The 21,965-nt window shown below is 47.0% G+C and overlaps 1 protein-coding gene across 1 annotated transcript in view; it reads right to left on the bottom strand.

The window, feature by feature from the left end:
• The window catches only part of LOC138580094 (transient receptor potential cation channel subfamily V member 6-like), a 409,173-nt gene that overhangs the window by 170,914 nt on the left and 216,294 nt on the right, over positions 1 to 21,965 (bottom strand). Inside the window, exons 2-5 of the mRNA XM_069650372.1 lie at positions 13,442 to 13,539; positions 12,921 to 13,043; positions 12,091 to 12,231; positions 3,970 to 4,068 (exon numbers count right to left, since the gene is read on the bottom strand). Coding sequence (XP_069506473.1) covers positions 3,970 to 4,068; positions 12,091 to 12,231; positions 12,921 to 13,043; positions 13,442 to 13,539 — 461 coding nt within the window. The remainder of the gene's footprint in view (positions 1 to 3,969; positions 4,069 to 12,090; positions 12,232 to 12,920; positions 13,044 to 13,441; positions 13,540 to 21,965) is intronic.

Genomic DNA, 21,965 nt, shown 5'->3' with positions numbered 1-21,965 from the left:
CAGAGGACGGACCTTGAACCAAGATGTCCGTCAGATCATCCTGCACAAAGTCTTCCGCAGGAGTAGACCAGGCCAAATACTCAGAGACTTGCACCATGAATGCCTATAAGAAGACTCTGCATGATCCCCAGGCTCAGGTCTACCAAATTCCACTTCCGGGGAAGTGTCCATTGCACTTGCATTATGGAGGGACTGGCTCAACTCCTCCAACCGACTTTCTCCAGAAGAAAGCGAAGCATCAGCAAGGTCACCAGGTTCCTCAACCTCAGACCTTTCCTCCTCTTCATAAATATCATCCAGAGGGGGTTGAAATCCAGGTCTGGGGACAAAAGAGGGCCTGGAGGCCAAAACTGATCCTCCAAAGGCAAATTTTGAGAAAAGAATCCCAGAAGGTGCTGCGAAGTTGTGATCGCTGAAGGCTTTCGCGTCGACAGAGGTGCCAAATGCACCATGGGTTGATATGACGGCAAGGCGCTGAAGTCCGAATCGGACGGACACGGCTCGGAACGATTCAACACCGGCCTCAAACCCTCAATAGGTTGCTGCGGTCTCGCTGGAGACTAGGACTGAGACCTGGAGACACGTCTCTTGTGACCTTTCAATTCCTTGTCCGTACGGGACCTCGATGGCTCCCAATGTGTGTCATGTCATGAACCTGAGCCCGAAGGCGTGCGAGCCACGGAACAAGATCGATCCTGGCCGGCTTTGTCAAAAGGCGCGACCGGACCCATGTCCTGCGATTGAAAAATCACCATCATGGATTTCTGAAACGCTGCCCATTCCTCCGGAGTCGAGGACTTCGTAGGGCATGTAACCTTCCTCGAGGCACCATCTTCTGAGGACGAGGAAGGCAAACAGTGATGTTTTCCTCATCCGGGCACTCGAGGAAGTGCCGAGTGGCGGGAACCACTCTGGGACCGAGATCCCCGGGAATCCTACCCACGCAGAGAGTCACCCCTCAAGTCATCAGTGGAAACCCCCTTGCACTTGGAAGCACCGGACTTGCAAGCTCCTACTTACTTGGAGCTTCCCCTTCCGCTCCTGCAAAGCCTTTGCAGTCAGTGACTGGCATTTCGAGCAGTGGTCGGTGTCGTGCGACTCACCCTGGCACCACAAACAAATACGTTGGGGGTGTGCGAGTGACATCTTCGACTTGCAGTCCTAGCAGCTCTTAAAGACAGACCGCTGAGTCGGATGGGTCAAAGAGAGACATATTCTACGAAGAAAACACACAAGGCGTGCCAAGTCTCATGAAGTTAACACGTTCATGGAAAAAACGGAACTGAGGCTACGGGCGCCGTGCGTCCTATTTATAACATCCTGCGATGTCGCCCTCAAAGGAGGCCTTCGAGGGAGATGGACCTGATGCCATCGACGCAGAATGCTCTCTCCCGTAAAGTTTTTCAAGTGCACAGATGTGTACATTACATGTCAAAAACGTGGAATGCGTTGGAGGACACAATCCACTTGAAATATACACACTTAACACTTTGTGCTTTGGCAATACTAATATGATAAATGTACAATGTCTATGGGGTACCACAATTAACTCTTGATTCCATTAAAATGCACCAACTGCCGACAGTCTCAATGGGATACAAATCAAATAGTAAAGTGAATCAACAATAGATATGGGGAGGAAAGTAAGTTGATTTAAAAGAAATTGCATAATACTGGGACCCCCTACCTGGACAAACTGTAGATATATGGATTGGACTTGTCAATACACTTTATGTTTAAAATGGTCTTGGTTCAAGCTACAAATGTTCCACTACCAAAATGTACCTGGTTTAGCAGAGTTCTGTCGACAGCTCGTTGTCAGATTCCTTGTGAGCGGACTCCCTTTAAAGCAGGAGCCACTGTCGGCGAGAAGCCATGAAGAAAAGGTGAACACTTTTCGGGACAGCAGCTTTGCTATTTTGCGGTGCTAGTCGACGATCGGTCGTGGACATCCTGCATAGACAAGGCGTGCGATGCACCTTGGTGATGAGTCTGTTGCCGTAAAAATTATCAATGAAGAACATAGGCCAGCAAGGGTGTCTGGTTGTTGGCATCGACGATCGGGACTCGACCATGGCTGGTTTTCAGATTTTGTTCAGCGTCTGTGGTCTTCGGGTGGCGGGAAACTCACTGGTGGATTCTCCTCGGTTCGGCAGCGACCTCTACTTTTTCCGGTGGGACAAAGCAGTCGACAGTGATGAGCAAGGGAGTTCTTGATTTCAAAGAGTCTTAGGCAATGGAGCGTTGTGGCTCCGGTCAACGAGGTTACAGCATTCCTCCGAACCTCGGTCAACGGTGATGTTAGTCTATGGCCTGGAACTTTACTTCAGGATTCCTCGGCTGTCCCACACTCCAGTCGGCAGCATTTTGGGACTGACTTCCAGGAAGCCTTGGTGAAGCTAAGCTGGTGCACAATGGTCCCTTGCAGCTCGGGAAGAGGTCTCCTAACCAGGTCCTCTTTTGGATCAGTTCTTGGAGACAACGCTTTATGATGACTTCGAAGGAAAGCAGCAGCAAAACCTTCTTCTAGCTGACCTTCAAGTTAAGCATCAAGTTTTAACTTCAGCTTCTGAACAATTCCAGTAAGTGAGCGGTCACCAGATATACTGTTCAGCCTCTCATTCACACTGCTGAGCCAAGCTCAGGCATTCAATCATTCAGAAGGGCATTCAAGCAGACAGGCAGCCAATCAGGCTCACAGCGCATCCAGCCTCACAACAAGGAACGTGGATTGGGACAAGCACCCAGTCTTTCAGCACACCACACTGCATTCATACCAGTTTCTGGCAGGCAGTCTCATTCATTGTGTCACACACTAGAAACCAGACACCCATAACACAAAATGTATATTGGTCACACACTCCATTCACCCAGGTCCAACCTCAAGGGTGTACCCACAACATACAGTCATTGGGAAGTCTCCAGCAAGTCTTGTGTGGACTTCCACCACAATACCATACATGGAACTTCCACCCAACAGCCAGTCAGGGGAAGGGACACAGTCAGGGCTTCCCAGGACTTTGGGAAAACAGGTTAACAGGTAATAGAAAGCAAGAGCCCCCATGGACCATCTTGTCTTCTATCGGGAATCCACTGATTCCTAGGGCAGGGTCTGGGTACACCAAAATGCAGGATACTCAGAGCACCTGTCAAATTCAGCATGGAGCTGCCACCAGCCCAAACCTTGCTCTGTGAGCCACACACAGGTGTCCAAAAACATACACTAGGATACAGGGCTGTACACCCCCACCCATGGGTGCCAGAAGGGTATCCCAAGGGTCTGATCAACACAACCAAAAAGAGCAAGAGCTGCACTGCCAGGATTTCCACATGGACTCCTGGGCAGAAACACAAACACATGAAAAAGGAGTACAGGACAAGGACATGAGGTCTTGTCCCTCCAATGCGTTTTCAGCATCACACCTGTGCTGAAAACATGGGGAAGGGAACCCAGCTGCTCTACTGCTCTGACATATTTCTTGAACACTTTCCTTTTGTGCATACATTGTCGAACACCCTTTTGTATTTAGAAGCGAGGATTGGTAATAGGTTTATTAGTATAGTTCCTTTTATTTTGACAGAGACTACTAGGACTGCGTTATTACTATTTGATGGCTGTAGCTTGCTTCCATGCTTAGATTTAGGTTTAGATAGACGTTCAACCAACCCATTGAAGTTCTGTAAACACCCTTGAATGGAGATCACATGCGTCTGTCTTCATTGCTTGATACCATGCCTTCCTTACACTATCCAAGTATGAGCACTTTTGGAATGGAAAGTAGGTCCTGTCAATGTTTCTATTCCACTACTATGGTATATGGTTCAATTCTGAGCATCTGACAATGTATCCACCACACACAAGGGACAAGGGCCTTCCACAAGTTCATCTCACTTTTCCATCTGGAAGATTGTCCACTAAAAGCATGCCACATGCCTTCCCCACCCCATAGCTCACACATGGTCTCTTACCGAGGCAGTCCTGCGCTCTGATGTTGCATCCTTTTTCGATGAGCAACCGGATAATCCCTTCATGTCCAACACAAGCAGCAAAGGATAGAATATGCTCACCTGTGGAGAAATCAGAGGTACACTGAACATTATGCACCGAGGCGTGAGAGTTGAAACATGGCAGCTGAAAGAATAAGATTGGCATCTGTTTAGGGCAGTGGGATTCAAACTGTGGAGCGCACCACTGCAGGGGGCCGCGGGTGCATCCCTGGGGGGCTGTGAGAGCCCAGCATGAAATGTAAAAAGAAATTAAAAAGAGGATTGGTAGAAATGGGCAGTGGCGGCTCACATGGTCGGGCTGAAGCATGCTACTGTCTCAGGCACCAAAGAAAAAGGGTCCCGCAGTTGTAAATGGATATTCATTCCTTTAGTCACAGACTTTCAATAGTACCCAACGGGGGTGCTTTGTGTTAAAATGTAAGTAAATTGTGATATTTAAAGAATATTTATTCAGCAACAATGGTCAAAATTACTAACTGCAAAGTGAAGTAACTTATCAAACTGGCCCACATTGGCCAAAAAGGTGCCCCATGTTGACTGGCCCACACTAGCATTTTTGGTACAGGCATTGCCCTATAGCCCTATAGGCCAGTTCAAGCCTGGTGGCTCATCCATAATGGCGAGGGGGTGCCTACCCAGTGACCCCCTGACCCATTATGGAGGAGCTAAGTAGCCAGCCAAGTAAAACTGAGAACTCTCAGCTGTTTTTTTCCAGGGGAGTGCTCCTGGGCTGGCTGAACGGTCAAAGGGAAACACCATTTCCCTTTGACAGTTCCCTATGGTTCTTTCAGGTGCCACATCACGGAGGCACCTTTTTCAGTGGGTTTGCACCCCAAACTTGTAATATTTTAACAATATAATTCATTATAATTGATTTGGAAATTCAAGGAGTGCCCGACTCACCATCACCAATTGTTCGTTTTTACATCTGTGATTTTTTGAGTGGGAGCACCCAGATATTTCGTACGAAGATATTGAATTCCTTACCGATAACAAAGCCACCACACTCGGCTTCTCAGCCAAAGAGGCAGAAGCTATCCTAGGTCTAATTAAGGAAACTGTGCATAGTACAATGGACAGGAATCCACAAAGCAAAATCAAACAACTAGAATATTCTATCAGGAAGATCATTAACTGTAAATTGCATGCAGTGACTTTAAGCAGATACTATAAGGCACAACGTATCCCAAGAGGTCTCAGGATACCTTTAAGACCAACCTGTGTAAAGAGAATAGAGAGTTTGTTCAGAAATGGGAACACATTTTGAACAAGTGTTCTCTAGATTTGATATTGCTCACAATTAGGGAATTGTCTAGCAATATTGAACAACTTGAGAAAGAGATTGAAATTCTGTTCAGAGATATATTCGAGTTGACAGATGCAGTCTCTTTTGCTGAGATACTGACGGACATTAATACTAAGCTTGAAAGCTATAAAGAAGATCTGGAAGCAAGAAAGATACGAAAATTTAAAAGAGATACGTAGGATTATTTAAATAATGAAATTTACACGTGGGCAGATAAGTACATGAATCATCCATGATCCAATAAACAGACAAGTGATAAGAGTAGTTCGGAATCCGATATAGCTGAAACCACAGAAGAGCGTACAGCGGAGGACATTGCAGCAAGTACATCGTCGAGCAGCGCAAGGCCTAAACAACCAAAGAATACACAAAGGAGAGATTTTTTTAGGCCAAAGAGGAAGAGGACTAGGAGAGGAAAGAAGAAAAGAGCCAGGAATAAAAACGGGGTTACAAACGAATCGAAGCTAGTAGTCAATTTACCTTCGAGAGCTTTATCAATAAAAGAGGTGAGAACACTCAAAAAAGGCCTTAAAATTTGTCCCAACATAGAGCAGCAACATTTTCAACACTAAAGTAGAATTGTACAAATTGGTGCGGAAATTGAAATTGAAGACCTTCTTTGCTGAAGCAAGTAAAGGTGAAATGGAGACACCACCGGAAACAGAGTATGAGGAATTCAAGTTAAGTAGTACATTTTGTCCACCAATTAATGCTCCATCAATTGATATCTTTCACAATATGGTGCTTAAAGACCTTAAAGAAATACAGTTTCAGCAACCAAGAAGATACAATTTAAGTTGAGGAGAACGGTCTCTGTTTAAAACCCTTTTTTTCAGATGAAAAAATAACAATTAGACCTGCTGATAAAGGTGGAGCACTTGTTATACAAAACACTGAACAATATCAACAAGAATGCCTTAGACAATTAGCCGATCAGACCATGTATCGAGAGCTAACGCAAGACCCAACAAAGAGCATTAAGGAAGATCTTGAAAAACTATTGGACACAGCAGTCGAAAATGAATGGATTAGTCTCAAGACCAGAGATTATCTATGGACAACTTATCCTAAAATGCCACATCTGTATACCCTGCCTAAAATACATAAGCGACTTGACAATCCCCCTGGAAGACCCATTGTAGCGGCCACTGGTGGCATGCTACAACCTCTAGGGACATATACAGACTATTTTCTCCAGCCACTGATACAATGTACATCCACCTATGTAAAGGACACTTCACATTTTTTACAAATTTTGGATCAAATCACGCCAACATCTGAAGATATTCTTTTTACTATAGATGTGACAAGCCTCTATACTAGTATTCCACATGACCTGGGGCAAAGGTCGGTAGAAAAACTTTTGTTGCAAACTGAAACAATAAGAGCGAACAAAGAATTCCTAATGTTGCTGTTAGACTTTATCTCCACACATTCATGTTTTGAGTACAATGGAGTATATTATAATCAATTCTCTGGCACGGCCATGGGAGCCACCATGGCGCCAGTGTATGCAAATAGCTTTATGTTGCACTTTGAAACTACTCACATCATCAATCCACAATGGAGTAAGAAACTTAATTGGGTACGCTACCTAGATGACGTCTTTGGAGTATGGTCAAGGAGCAGAGAAGAGCTTGATAACTTTCTAACCTTCTTAAACAGCATTGACAGTCATTTCCAGTTTACAATGGAAATAGGCAATCCTAATATACATTATCTGGATGTACAGATCATCGTCACAGACTTGAAGATCTCCACCATTAGGGCAAATGTTGCGTATCAAAAGAATCGTAAGTGACCCAGTGGAGTGTGATATGGAACTAAATAAGTTACATGAGAGACTTAAGGAAAGTGGGTATCCGGACCAAGACCTTCAAAGAGAAAGAGAAAAAACAGACATACGTGACCGTGCACAATTGTTAATTACCAAACGAAAGCAGGAGAGTCCAGACTTGGTATTTGTTACGAAGTATTCTACACAGAGCCGACAAATTAAGCATAGGATCCTGAAAAGATGGACTGTGTTGCAGAATGACAATAGAACCAAAGAGTTGTTTGTGAACCCGCCCGTTTTTGCCTACCAAAAAAGCAATAACCTAAGGAACTTGCTAGTTGACACACATGGGAAGCAAAGAGATAAACGCAGGATAAATGCAGGATAAACATCCGGGGACATACCCTTGCATGAGTTGTGGGAACTGCAACAACATAATGAAAGGACCTTTCATATCCCACCCTCGAACAGGAGAGCAGATCAAGTTGAAATATCATGCAACATGTTTGTCGGAGAACGTTATATATGCCATCAAGTGTCCTTGTGCCCAGTATTATGTGGGAGAAACTGCACGCAAAGTATGGGTTCGCATTAACGAACATAAATCAGACTCAACAACAGAACATCATCAGTAGCAAGACATTTTCATGATAGTGGACACACTGTCGCTCAACTCAAATTTGCAGTTTTGGAGGTTATACCAACCAAAGGCCAAAACAGAAACATGAAGAAATTGAGAGCCCAGAAAGAGGCACCATGGATAGAAAGGATGGGGTTGATTGCTCCAGATGGAATGAACGAGGAGCTAGATCTGAGTTGTTTCTTATGAACCATTCTAACTGTGTCTTATTGTTGAGTAGCACAAAAATGTGAATTTCTGGGCATATAAGTATTGAATTCAGTAGGGGAACAAGTTTCACATTTTTATTTAATTTATTTTTATTATTGATTTAATTTTTAATTTATTATTATTGTTTAATTTTTAATATTTTTTCATTTATGTTCAGGTACAACTTGCAATGAGTGGTAATTATGTGGATAAACATCACATAGCGTCTTTTGGTTGCCTAGGCAACAGGTTGCTGCCATAACACTTTTTCACAGACGCTGCTGTGGAAGCGCGTGAATGCACTCGGCTCCGGCAGATAACTGCGATTCTAACTACAAGTAAGTGGATATTAAACAGAAACACAGAGAGTTTGACACATAGAGCGATTTATACTCACTCATACGCGTTCAATCTCTTTACAGAGACCGCAGTTGCACCCGTTAGTTTCCCACGGACAAGACTGCAGGTGAAAGTGGCAGGCACACAGTTACACCGTTCGGGTCTTGAAGAATGTAGCGGATTTACGATATATGTAAGTTGATATGCATACATGATGACACGTATTGCACTGAATCGATTTTGTAGCTGGAATGTATTAATACATACGCGGTCGATCTCATTACAGAGACCACTGCAGATCAGATATTCTTCCCACGTGGGTGGACATGCACGTTTTTTTGATCTTTTATGTTTTTTGAAGGTTAGTGGTACCGGCTTGGCTGACTTATTGAGAGTAAAATGTTGTTATGGATAAGTAGGCCTATACCATGACCACCACACGGACAATTGTTTTTTATTTATTTTTATTATTTTTGTTTTTCTGTTATTTTTCAATTTTGATAATTTTCAACCTCGACATGATTCATGAAACTCACATCACCTGAATGGAAACGGGGTTATGTACTATCGCTACTGTGTTCTTCTTTTTTAACCTTTATGATCTTGATAACATATGCATTCAATATGTTGATATGTAAATGTTTCATGAATGCTTGGTGACTGATGATATTTGTGTTTGATTCTGTGATGCAATGTGGACTATGTTATGATAGTTGAGACCGAATACTTTAAGAGAAGGTGTAATCACAGGCCCTGAGGAAGGGTTTCGACCCGAAATGCATAGGCTGCATATGTGATGAATTCTGCCATGACAATTTGATTTGATTTAAAGAAAGCTAATAACCTGATTAATTAAAACTGTTACGAAAGAAGGAATTAATTCAAGAATACATTTTTTACCATTATCTTTGAACTACACCACTGTGCAGTGGAATAAGGGTGTGCAGCCCGCACCGCTGGACACACGGCCAAGGTCCTTTCTTTTTCTATAGTTCAGTTGAGTTCCCCAGCCGCACCTGCTCACTGAGCCATGCAAGTGCTGGGGCGTTTTGCTTCGCCAGCATTGTATAGCTGATTGGAAATGCTGGCTGGGGCACTGCATGTCTGTATGTGCAAGGGAGAGCTTGTGCGCATCCTCACACATACTGACAGAGTAGCCCGGAGCAGGGCGTTTCAGCACCCACACACAGGCCAATGCGGAAGGTATGTTTATGTTCATTTATTTTTTTATTTATACATGTGTATGGGTGCGTGTAACCTTGTGTTATGAGTGAGTGTATGGTGATGGATGCTTGTGTGAATGATAAAGTGATTGCTGTATGAATGTGTGTGTGTTAGTTTGCGCCGGTCCGTTGAGCTGATTTTGGCAAGTGGTGGATAGGGGGGCAGGTTGTACAACAAAGGCATTTTAAAAATGCCGAAATGCCTTTGTTGCACAATCTCCTACCCACCTGCCAAAATCAGCCCTCCTTCCGAGGCACCGTGAAAACCAGGGGCCAGGAAAGTATTTTTGTTACTGATTTCTATCATAGATGTCCAGTCAAAAATACCATGATCCCTCCCTTGGCACCCCAGCGCCTTGCACACACATAATCATGTTGATTGGTTTAGGCACTGTGGGGCCCATGGGACAGGGATGCCATCTCTTTACTGGACATCAATCATAGATGTCCAGTAAAAAATGTCATGCCTGCCCCCTGGGCACCCCGGCACCAATTGCAAACTGTTTGGCTATTTACCAATTTTTTTTAAAGTATGCTCTACAATGCAACATTTTAAACCATTATTATTATTTTTTTTTTTAAACGGGGGGCGGGAGGAACCCCCCGAAACCCCTTTAATTGGTTTGGGCTCCCTCACTGCGCTCGGTCGCTATGGCATTTTTGAGGGAAATAGCTATTCCCCTCCACTGAAATAATTCACCTGCTGCCAATGGTCCTCAGACTGTGTTGGGAGCGGGATAGGGGGAGCCCAGGGCCTTTGACATGGTCAATCATGCCACCCTTAAAAAATAAATAAATAAATAATTTAAAAAAAAAAGACTAAAATAAAAAAGACCTGGCACTGGACTGGTTGACCTCCTTCCTCTATGACCTACCAATCCAGGTTCCACTGGGCCTTGTGCACTCCTCCGTCACAATATCCACCTGCAGCGTCCCTCAGGGCTCCATCCTCTCGCTATGGCTACCTGGCCCCTCTAGCCCATTGGATCCCTGACTTCCCGCCTCACTTTAAGTGTTATGTGGATGACACAAAACTCTCCTTCAAGCTTGCCCCCCAATAGACCCTCTTCTTCCTCTCTCATTCTTGACGGACTGTTATTCAGGCATGGTGTGTTAGGGATCTCTGCCTTAATGCCAGTAAGACAGAGATCCTTCTCATTGGGACCCCAGCTCTCTCCTTCCCTCCTACTCTTTGGATGCCCTCTGTGGCCCCCCTCCCCTTACCCTCTTGTGGGGCAAACAACCTTGATGTCTTCTTCCACTCCTCTCTCTCCTTCTCTCCTCACATCACAGTCCTTACCAAGAAGGCTCACTTTCAGCGGCACCTCCTCAGAGTCATACTCTCTTTCCTCAACTTCCCCCAGAAACTCAATGTCTCCAGAGCTTGTCCTCTATAGGCTGGACTATTGCAGCAGCCTCTTCCTCAATCTGCCTAAATCCTCCCTTCGCCCCATTCAACGTATCCAAAACAGGAGTGCAAATCTTATCCTTGGACTCCAGCCTAGGGACTGCATCTCCCCAGCCCCAAAATCTCTCCACTGGGTCCCGGTTGCTTCAAAAATAAAGTTCAAGACCCTCTGCATGATCCACAAGGCTTTCTGGGGCCTGGTAACCCCCTACCTCCAACTCTCTCCCCAAATACCTCCCTGCTAGAGCCCTTCGGTCTTCTAGCTCCAACTCTCTGCAGATCAGACGCTTCTAAGCAGAGAGTGGGGGGTAGATCTCTCTTCCGCAGGGTCAGCCCTCTGGAATGTTCTCTCTGCCCCTCTCAGACATGAGCTGGATCTCCTTAAGTTCCAGAAGCTTCTCAAGACCCTCCTTTTGTCTTCTTCCTTCCCTGCCCCCTGCCAATATCCCCCTCTGGCGTATTGCCTGGCTGCCAGGTTCCTTCTGATTCATACAGGGCACTAGGCCCCCCCCTTGCCCAGTCCACCACAGCACCTCGCTCTTCACTGATCTTCCCCCCAACCTGCACTTGCCATACTTGGCTCCCCCTCCCCTGCACTAGCCTGGCGGGGCCTGCACCCCTATTGAGCCCATCCAGCCTCGCCCTTAGCATGTGGACCTTCATTCCCCTGCCCGCTCTGCATTCCCCTGACACTTGTCCACCTGGCCTCCCCTTTGCGCTCGCCTTGCCCAGGTGCCCCCTCCGCAGCCACCCGGCACTTGCACGTTCTCCACTCAGACCTGCACTTCCCTCCCTCCCTCCCTCCCTCCCTCAGCATCAGCGCATTCCGCTGAGACAGGGTCTGATCGTCACTCCCCACACCCCTTAGAGACCTCTGGGTATTAAGCGTGTTATAAATAACCTATCATATCATACGTGGATGCACTTTTCCTGAAGTGTCTTTTTGTACAATAAAAGAATGCTCTCAAAATCATGCGCAAAATGTAGGTGAGTTAATTTGATTATATGCCATGTAAACATTAGAGCCACATCTCACCTCTTATTTTTCAGCAATCATCCTTACTTATGAGGACATTCATTCTAAGCAAGTAGAAAGAAAATAATCAAACCGTACACACACAGTACAGTCTTACATGCACTGGATGACTTCTGGCAAATTCACCGAAACACACACCTATTGCCGTATCCGCAGGAACTTACCAAAGTATATAAGGTTGCGCGAGCTGAGTTTGAAGAATGATCCGATGGCTCGTGGGAATGACACATTTGCTCCCCGGTCAATGAGCTCCGTCACCAAGTTGAGGTTCTGATTCACCACCGCAATGTGGAGCGCGGTCTGCCCTGCAAGAGACCAACACATGCCAAGGTTAGAGATGAATGTCCTACCAGCTTAGAGCTTCTATCCAAAGTCCACCCCCCAATTCCCCCTTGAACCGATGAGATGCACATCGGTTGGAGCATTTAGGACCCTTTTGGAGTTTCCATCAACCTGCTGTACATGTTAAAGCAACACTTCCTGTGTCCCTTCCTAATCCTTAAATGTGAAGTACTCTTGCCTCCTTTTCATCTAAATAGATTTCACCAACGTTCTGAGGGGAACGAGGTCTTTTAGTGATGTCCGAGGCCCTGCAGCCCTTGCCCTGCAGCAATCACTTTTCACCTATCAGGTGAGCCAGTAATTGAAGATAAAGCATCCCAATCAAGCCACCACCTATCACAAGTCCTAATCCTACCTTGTTTCCTAACAGTTGCTTCACCCAAAGCACATTTTCCAGGTTATACGGTGACAAAAGTGACCACTTTGCGATGTTGAGGATGTCCAGTCTTTAGCTAGATAGTCGTTAGCCTACAAAGTTACTGTTGAAGGACGACCCTCTTCCACATCTTCCGCCCTCCCGTTGACCGACCTCATGCACCACACATTTGAAAACTCAAACCTCTGGTAACCGGTCAAATCAATGATCGCTCCCCCCAAAGCTAAATGCCTTTCCCTTACTGGGATCCTGGCTTATGTTCTGATTGGACCTTACCTTGATAGAGCTCAGCTTTCATTGGCTCATTGACCAGGTCTGGCCCTGCATTAAGTAGGGCCTGAGCGGCCTCCAGGTTGTCATACAAAGCAGCCACATGGAGAGCAGTCTCGCCCACTGCACCTGCAGAACAAGATGTACGCCAAGGTCAGAGATAGGGAGTCAATACGAGCAAGTAAGAGTGGATCACGGAGACATTTGTTGTATTTGCAGGTACTTCATGGTGATGCGCATCATGGGCTGCACGCGCGGGCTGCGAAGTGAAAGAATTGATGCACACAGGAGCAACCGGGGAAGATGGTGGGGTTTGGGAGATGCCTACGAGACATTTTACACTTGAAATCTTAACCCCGCCCATCATCTGGAAGAAAGTACTGGGCTGTCAGAGGGGCCGTCTCTTGAACAAGGTTTGTAATTAATGTGTACACCAAGTCTTGCACCGCCCCCTCCCCCCCATCACCCATCACCCTTCACCTCTTTGGAAACGTGATCAGAAGCCATGTCCCTTGCACAAGCTGTACCTCTTGCAAACAGGTTTGTGGATGGGCACTCGATCAGTTTGCGAATAGCTCCAACATCATTCTCTCTTGCAGCCAAAAGCAAAGGGGATTCCCATATCCTAAAGAAACAAAAAGGAACAATCAACATAAAGATTGCCATAGAGCACAACCTGCGAGCAACAAGCAGCATGAGCAGGCAAAAAGAAACCAGCTTGGATCTGTTAGAGGAAATGGTCAGCTCCACAGTTAACACACCCAGGTTTACTGTAACCAGAGCATTTTAAGGTCTGGCTGGAAAAAGCTTTAGTGCTTGTTGGAGATTTCTTAGCTGGGAATCTGTTGGCCAGAGTTGGAATGCGGTTTCTGGGAATCTGTTGGCGACAGTTGGAATGCCTTTTTCTTTGAGCTTTTATCAGTTGTTGCGGAGGACCACAAGCATCTTGTATGAATTGTCCGACTGATGCACCACTTTTGGTTACTAATTGCACAGAAGGGAATAGTTTCTTACCTGTAACTCCATTTCTCCAGCATTGGTATCTTTCATGGATTCACATGCTTAGAATATTCCTCGTCGTCAGACTGGGACCCCTCGGTACACATATACAGCCTTTTCCTATAGGAAAACTTCTGACACTTTTGTGTCCTATCTACGTCCTTTTAGGACCCGCCTACGCATGCTCCGTAGGCCGTCCCAGTTTAAGAGGCCCGCCCCCGCGGCTCCCCTTCAGATTTCGGCCCCTCCAAAGTAGGAAGGGTTAAACTTATCAATCAAATACATTGCATTCCGGGGAGGTTGGCGGGCGCATGTGAATCCATGAAAGTTACCAATGCTGGAGAAATTACAGGTAAAAAACTATTCCCTTCTCCAGCATTGGATCTTTCATGGATTCACATGCTTAGAATAGATTGTATAGCAGTAACACTTGAGACGGCGGTGAGAATGTAATGTAATATACCCTCACCATACTACACAATGCATATGTACAGTAGGAATAAGTTAACTCATATAACCTTACCCACATAAAGTATACTGTCACCAAAAAGGTAGAAAACAGATTCTCCACAGCGTGGAGCTTACTTTACTGAAACTTATGGCGCAGGACAGCTCTTCCCATCTGCACCTCGTCCGCATACTGCCTGGCAAGCCAGTAGTGGCGGGTAAACGTGTGGGGCACTGACCATGCCGCAGCTTGGCATATGTCCGTCAGCGGAATTCCTGCCCATAAAGCTGTTGAGGAGGACATCGATCTTGTAGAATGTGCTCTAGGATGTCCTTGCTGTGGCCTTCCGGCCTTAGAGTGACAAAACACAATCGTCGATGAGACCCATCGAGCCAATCCTTGTTTAGAGATTGCTTTTCCTCTCGTCCACGGACCATATGCAATGAACAATTGTCGAGTAGACCTGAGTTCCTGTGTACGATGTAGGTAAAATTACAGAGCCCTCTTAACGTCCAGGGTTTGAAGAGCTTTTTCTGCTGCCGATGATGGTGTGGCGAAGAAAGTAGGGAGAACAATGGACGAGTGTTTGTGATACACTGTCGGAACTTTTGGGACGAACGTAGGATTAGTTGCCAGGACCACTTTGTCTTTAAAGAATCTTAGGTATGGCGGGTCTACGACCAGCGCTTGCAGTTCCGAGATTCTCCCAGCTGATGTGATAGCAATCAAGAATGCCAACTTCCACTAAATTAATTTTATGTCGGACGTGGCCATAGGCTCAAAAGGCGGTTTCATCAAGCCTGCCAACACTGTTGAGACTCCAAGTTGGGGGGAAACGTTTCACCGGGGGAAAAACTCGAAATAAACCCCTCATGAAGTGTTTCACAAGTCTGTCGCTAAATAGAGGAGACGACTGCCTCTTCCTCGTGAACCTCGAGATGGCCGCCAGGTGCACCTTTATCGATGTGAAGGATAACCCCCTCTCCGCCAAGAGGAGCAGGTAAGGTAGAACTTGTTCCGGCGTCACCAACAACGGTTGTAGGCCTTGTTGTCCTCTACACCATTCACAGAACCTCCGCCACTTATAGGAGTAAGATTTGTTTGTAGAAGGGGCTCGAGCCGCCTGCAGAATTTTTTGACAATCCTCCGAAACGTCTAAAGCACCGAACTCCGAAAAGTCAGGAGCCAGGCTGTAAGGTTGAGACTGTCCGGGTCGTGATGCCACACCGTGCCTTTGTCCCAGGATAGTAGGTTCGGGACTCTCGGAAACGCTATGGGATGTTCCAGCGACAGGTGAAGCAGGTCGGAGAACCACGGTTGCCTTGGCCAGTATGGCGTCACTAGAATTACCCGGCAATTGTATCTGCGTATCCACTGTATTGTCCTCCGTATGAGGGGAAACGGGGGAAAAGCATAAAGGAACATGTCCGTCCATGGGAAGGAGAATGCCTCCCCCATGGAACCCTCTTGAGGCCATCTGCTTGCGAATTGCTCACATTTCTTGTTGTCTTTGGTCGCGAAGGCGTCCAGAGGGGGATGACCCCATTTCTCGAACACTTTCATCAGGTGAATTGTGTCCATTTCCCACTCGTGTATCTGGGCCATGCTTCTGCTGAGGGAGTCTGCTTGGGAGTTCCTCACTCCTGGGAGGTGGTGAGCCACGATGGAAATTTTGTGCTTTAATGCCCAATGCCATGTTTTCTGGGCTTCTATGGAAAGAGTTCTTGATCGCGTCCCTCCTTGTTTCCTCAGATAAAACATGGCCGTTGTATTGTCGGTCAGTACTCGTACTCGCGAACCCTTGATGTGTGGTAGGAATGCCTTCAAGGCCCATCGTACTGCTCTGAGCTCTAACACGTTTATGTGTAGGAGTGACTCCGTTGGAGACCAGTGACCCTGCGTTTGGAGAGCACCCTTGTGAGCTCCCCATCCGGTTAGGGACGCATCCGTGACTATGGTTCGCTGAAACTCCGGCTCCTGTAGGGGTACACCGTTGTTCAGATTGTGGAAACTCTGCTACCACTGAAGGGTCCGAAGCAGCTTGTCGTCGTCGTCGATGGTTATCTTGTCTGACCACGATCCTTGAGCCTGCGTCCATCGGTCCGCGAGGAATTCCTGGACTGGCCTCATGAATAGGCGACAGTTTTCCACCAGATGGATGCAGGATGCCATGGCCCCTAGGACCGAAACGTATTTTCTCACTGAGAGCCTGGTGTTTCGCCGTAGTCGGCACGCTTGCTGATTGAGTCTTGAGGTTCTGTCGAGAGAAGGTTTCACTAGCCCTAACTGGGTCTCAAACTGTGCCCCCAGGAATACCAGCGTTCTCGATGGCCACAGAGAGGATTTTTCGAAGTTTATGGCGAATCCCAGCTGTTGTAGAAGCTGCATGGTGGCTTGTAAACTTGTGTTGGTCGACGCTGGGGAGGATCCCCTTACCAGCCAGTCGTCGAGGTATGGGTATACATGGTGGCCTTGCTTCCTTAGCCAGGCCGCTACTGGAGCCAGGCATTTCGTGAACGTTCTGGGGGAGGTCTTGAGCCCAAAGGGAAGAACCGTGAACTGGTAGTGAGTCCGCCCTATTACAAATCTCAGGAATTTCCTGTGTTTCCGACACATTGGAATATGGAAGTATGCGTCCTGTAAATCCAGGGACACTAGAAAATCCCCCTCTTGAACGGCGCGGATCACTGCCTGCAGAGTGAGCATCTTGAATTTTAGGCTCTTTAAAGACTTGTTGAGATCGCGTAAGTCTAAAATGGGACGCCATTTGCCGTTCGGCTTTTTTACAACGAAATATCTTGAGTAGACTCCTTGACCTCTCTGTGATGTTGGAACTAATTCTATCACGCCCTTTGCTAACATGAGTGTTACCTCTTGTTGCAGTATTTTCAGATGGGAATGAGCGGTGAACGCAGGTGGAATGTGCGGAGGGCTGTGTTTGAATTGTAGAGAGTGTCCGTTTCTTACAGTGTCCAGCACCCATTGATCCGTCATTATTCGTTCCCATTCTTCGACATATGCTGACACTCTTCCCCCCAGAACGGAGTGTTGTATGTCACTGCTGATTTTTATTTTGCTTGTCTCTCGACGACGACGGATATGATGGTCTTTTCCTGGAAGTCTGGAAGTTCCGGCGTCGGTTTGCCATTTGGGAAGCACGTCTGTATCCCTGGGAGGGGTAAGCCGATCTGCCAAAGGATCTGTCTCCAGACGCAGAGAATCTTGAATTACCTGAAGCCCCTCTAAAGGGACGAAAAGACTTGTAGCTTCGGCCACTCTGGAGGGCACCCAATGAACGTGCCGTGTCCGAGTCCTCTTTCATTCCCTTTAGGGCTTCGTCCACCTTCTCACCGAAAAGAAGGTCTCCCTCAAAGGGCATATCTAAAACTTTGCATTGTACCTCTGGCCTGAAGTAGGTACACTTAAGCCATGACTGTTGTCGTAATACGACCCCATTATTGTCTTGCTTGAAGCCTGACTCAGCGAGGTCCACCGCGATGTTTATTGCGTGATTTGAGGCTTCCTCACCCTCTCGGACAAGTAACATCGCTGCCTTCCTATGCTCTTCCGGAAGATGATCAAGCAACGGAGCTAGCCTTTGCCACATCTCCCTATCGTATCTGGCTACAATCGCCAGAGAGTTTGCAGCCTTTACTGTGGTTGCTCCCACGGATAGCACTTTTTTGCCAAAGGCATCCTGGCGTCTCGCTTCGTTTTCAGGCGGAGTCGTGCACTTGTGCTGGGCCTTCGCCTTCCTCGCCGCTGCCCCCGACACCACCGAGTCTGGCGTTGGTTGGGAGGATAAACACTTAGGGGTAGACTCTGGAGCCTTAAACTTTTTCTCGAGGCGTCCTTTCACTGCCGGCTCTGAAAAAGGGTGACGCATTGTCTGCAACCCCTCCTTCCACACATGGTCTAGTCTTGGTATAGAGAACACCGACCTCCTTCGCTTACCCATTTGGTCGAACAAAAAACAGTACTTTTTCTGTTCTTCCTGGGACAAACCAAATTCTTTGCATGCCTTCTCCATCATAGAATGGAATGACGCAATGTCGTCCGGAGGGGACGGGTGAGCTGGGCTTCTAGGGGTTTCCAACTCCACCTCTGACTCCCAGGTTGGATCCCTGGAGGGGGATGATGAGATATCCGACATGGCTCCCCTGTCAGACTCCGAATCTGGCAGCTCACCTTCCTCTTGTGCCAGTGCTGAGATTGACGTGCGTAGGTGCGTCGGTGGACGGGACGGGCCCGGCTCGTCGACGGGTCACTGTGGCAGGTTTGCCTGAGGTAGTCTCTGGTCCAACGACTGTAGCAAGGACTGAAGCGTGGACAGAATTTCCAACAACAAAACAGATTGAGGATTGAGAAGAGGGGCAGATACCGGTATACCGGATCCCCTCGTCGACGACTTGTCAGCCACTCGTAGCCATAGGTCTGCTGGGCCAGCTATTCTCTCGTTCTTGTCCTCCGAGGACAGCGACACAGCCTGTTCTTGCAGTAAAGTATCCGGGGGGATCGGATCAAAAACTTCAGGCCTCCAGGCCTCCTGTAGAACCCCCATCGACGAGGCCATCGTCGCCGCCGTTGTCGGTGGGACGGTGGATGCCACCTGCCTAAGTGGCAGGGTGGAGGCCGATGACTGGACCGCCGTCGACGACGGTGGCTTAGCAGGTGGTTTAGGCGGTCCCGCCTTTTCCACACTTGCCCTGCTTTTACTCGACTCTCGACTCGTGGTCGATCTAGGATGATCGCTCGAGGAGGATTTCCTTTCCTTTTCATGCTTTTTTGATGAAGATGATTTCTTTGACGAGGAGTCTCTAGCTGAGTGACTCCCAGATGACTTTTTCCATCGGTCGAGATTTCTTCGCCGGTGGTTCCGACGAGGTAGCGCGGCATAATGTTTTCGCCGATTGTGTGGAGCCTTCCTCCGAAGGGGGGTATGCCCCCGCTCCATCATTCAGCCATGCCACCAGTCGTCGACTCCGGTCTTTGAGGGTTTTTTGAGAAAATCCTTTGCATATGTCGCAGTTATCCGCCGAATGATGAGGGTGGAGGCAATATATACAATCCATATGTCCGTCCCCCTCGTAAACTTTTTTCAAGCCGCACATCGCTCATGGACGGAACAGCGCGTTTCCTGACATGGAGGACATTTTCTCTAACTCAAACTCCAGGAATACAGCCTTGTACAAAATAGTAAGACAACGCGAGGAGATCCCACTACTTTGGAGACGGTTGAAATCTGAAGGGGAGCTGCGGGGGCGGGCCTCTTATACTAGGACGGCGGGTCCTAAAAGGACGTAGATAGGACACAAAAGTGTCGGAAGTTTTCCTATAGGAAAAGGCTATATATGTGTACCGAGGGGTCCCAGTCTGACGACGGGGAATATTCTAAGCATGTGAATCCATGAAAGATCCAATGCTGGAGAATGTTTTTTCTCCACTCTATAGAGCATTCAGACACGAACCTCTATGAAAAGTGTCTTTGTGGAGCCCTTTCCTCCTTACCTCTACCAGTAATCGCCCTTCCGTTCCCCCGCAGACATTCTGTGTTAGCTGCCATCCCATTGGCTACCTGCTTCCTCTGCCCCCAATGACTATTGTGCACCGCTTTGCGCCACTAGATCTGCCCTCCTTCACTGTGCTCTGAATCTGCAATACATCATCAGATGCTGGAAACCACACCCTCCTTATAAGGATGCTGTGGAGGGTCAGAAGGACGCGGACACAGTGTTGTTCTATTGGTAGGTTCTATTAAATGATAAGAAAAGGCCTAATGTTCATTACTGCTATGTGGGTGTCCCCTGCCGATATAAAGAACTAAATGTGCTCATCTGTTATCAGGAAGTCCATAAACGAATCGTAACTGACCCTACCACTATACGAACAAAAATAATTTAGGCAAATATCTTTCCTTCTCAAGATGTTCCCTTAGTAGGTTTATTTTTTCAAATGGCTTGTCACCACTCTTTCACAAACTCTGGGGTTTCTCTCCCCTTTAGGGATTATTTTCCAGGAATCCCGTTTGTGTCTCTCTCCCATCTTTTCTTCCACAATGTAGTGGCTTTGGTAGCATATATTTCCTTAGCTGTGATATGCTTCCTTGATATTTCAGGTTCCCCCTCTCCTGGGGTGGTTTGCTTGGCTTATCTTTACTCTTGTGGGCCTCCCTTGCCTTCCCTTCACAGAATTCTCCTACTGGTTAACACTCTCTGCCTCTTAACACATGTAGTACTCTCCCCTCTTACCAGCGTATGTGCATCTCAATCTTACTGACAGCTCTTCCAGCATTTATCATGATGCACCCTCATTATTATAGTTCCACTTTCTCAACTTCAATGGACTCTTGTCAAGTCTACTGGGGCGAGTTCCAGCTATTTCAGAATGATCTCCCGGTTCTCCCCTTGCCTTGTATTCTGTGGGGGAACATCTCCAGGGCTTCCCTTCGCTCTGATCTCTTTGGTTGCATGTTTTCGCAATTCCCCAGTCTTCTCCCGTGTCCCGCTCTCTGTGCCGTCTCTCCATGAGAGCTGGTAACATTGCGGGTATTCAGATGATTTGCTGCTTTTGCAGCACAGTGGTGTTGGCCCTGTTCTGTGGGCACCCGGCCGACCACAAAGTCGCCATGGTCACGCCACCACCGTCTGCTCCTTGGTTTCTCCCTCAGTGTGGACGCTGCACATCCGGTGCTTTGCTCTTGCTCAGCGATCAGTTGCCGAAGTCTTAGGTTCTGTGACTCCTCCCCTCTTAGGTGTAACGTTGCCAGGGTCCTCCCCTGCTTGCGTAAGAGTCCCTCTGCCTTGTCCTCCTCTTCCAGTCTCCTCGTCCCAGTTAAATGGTGATTTCTGTTTAACGGGATAGATCCTCTTTGTTGTTAGTGACAGTATATTTTAGTTTTCTCTTCAACCAAGACTCTGTATTGCATACTGTTCTGTGCATCTGCTATTCCCATGTATGCCACCATGGGGTATGACTTGGCGAGTTCCTCACTGGAACGGAAATCCTTATCCCTAGGATAGAGTCTCTTCCAGTTGCCTCAATCCCTTGGAAGGGTGTTTCAGAGCGGGCTCACCTCCCTAGCCTAACGGAGTGGGGGGTTCCTCACCCCTTGGATAGAAGGGACGAATTTCCTAAAGTCATCACAATGCACAGATGTGCTTGACACGGATTGACCCTCACTGAGTTTACAGCCCTTTGGGTAACACGCATGCAGTGGATGGGATGCAGAATAATTGACACCAAATAATCAAACAAACTTAGGAAGATGACAAAGTTTTCTGTTTTAAAATCAATTGTCTACAACAGGGAGGTACAACTGACGTTTTTTTGCTCAAGCTCTCAGCATACTTTACAAACAATTACAGTAATATAGTGAAAATTCATCACGCGTGACGTAATATTACGTGGCAAATAAGAAAACCCTATGAGTTTTTATAGGCTCAAGGGGAACATCCAAGTATACTTTTTCTATAAGGGGTTGGATTGTGATTGGATCTCTACCGTCAGTTGGACAGTTTATGCCCACCTCTAGTGCCAGTCATCTTCCACACTTTTAAATACACGGTATATCATTGGCTCTCAAACTATAAGGACCTTCGTTATAT

Source organism: Ambystoma mexicanum, chromosome 3p (assembly GCF_040938575.1).
Source record: "Ambystoma mexicanum isolate Mex_15411 chromosome 3p, UKY_AmexF1_1, whole genome shotgun sequence".
NCBI lineage: Eukaryota > Metazoa > Chordata > Amphibia > Caudata > Ambystomatidae > Ambystoma > Ambystoma mexicanum.
The sequence above is the reverse complement of the archived record's forward strand: the minus strand, read 5'-3'. Positions and strand labels throughout refer to the sequence as shown.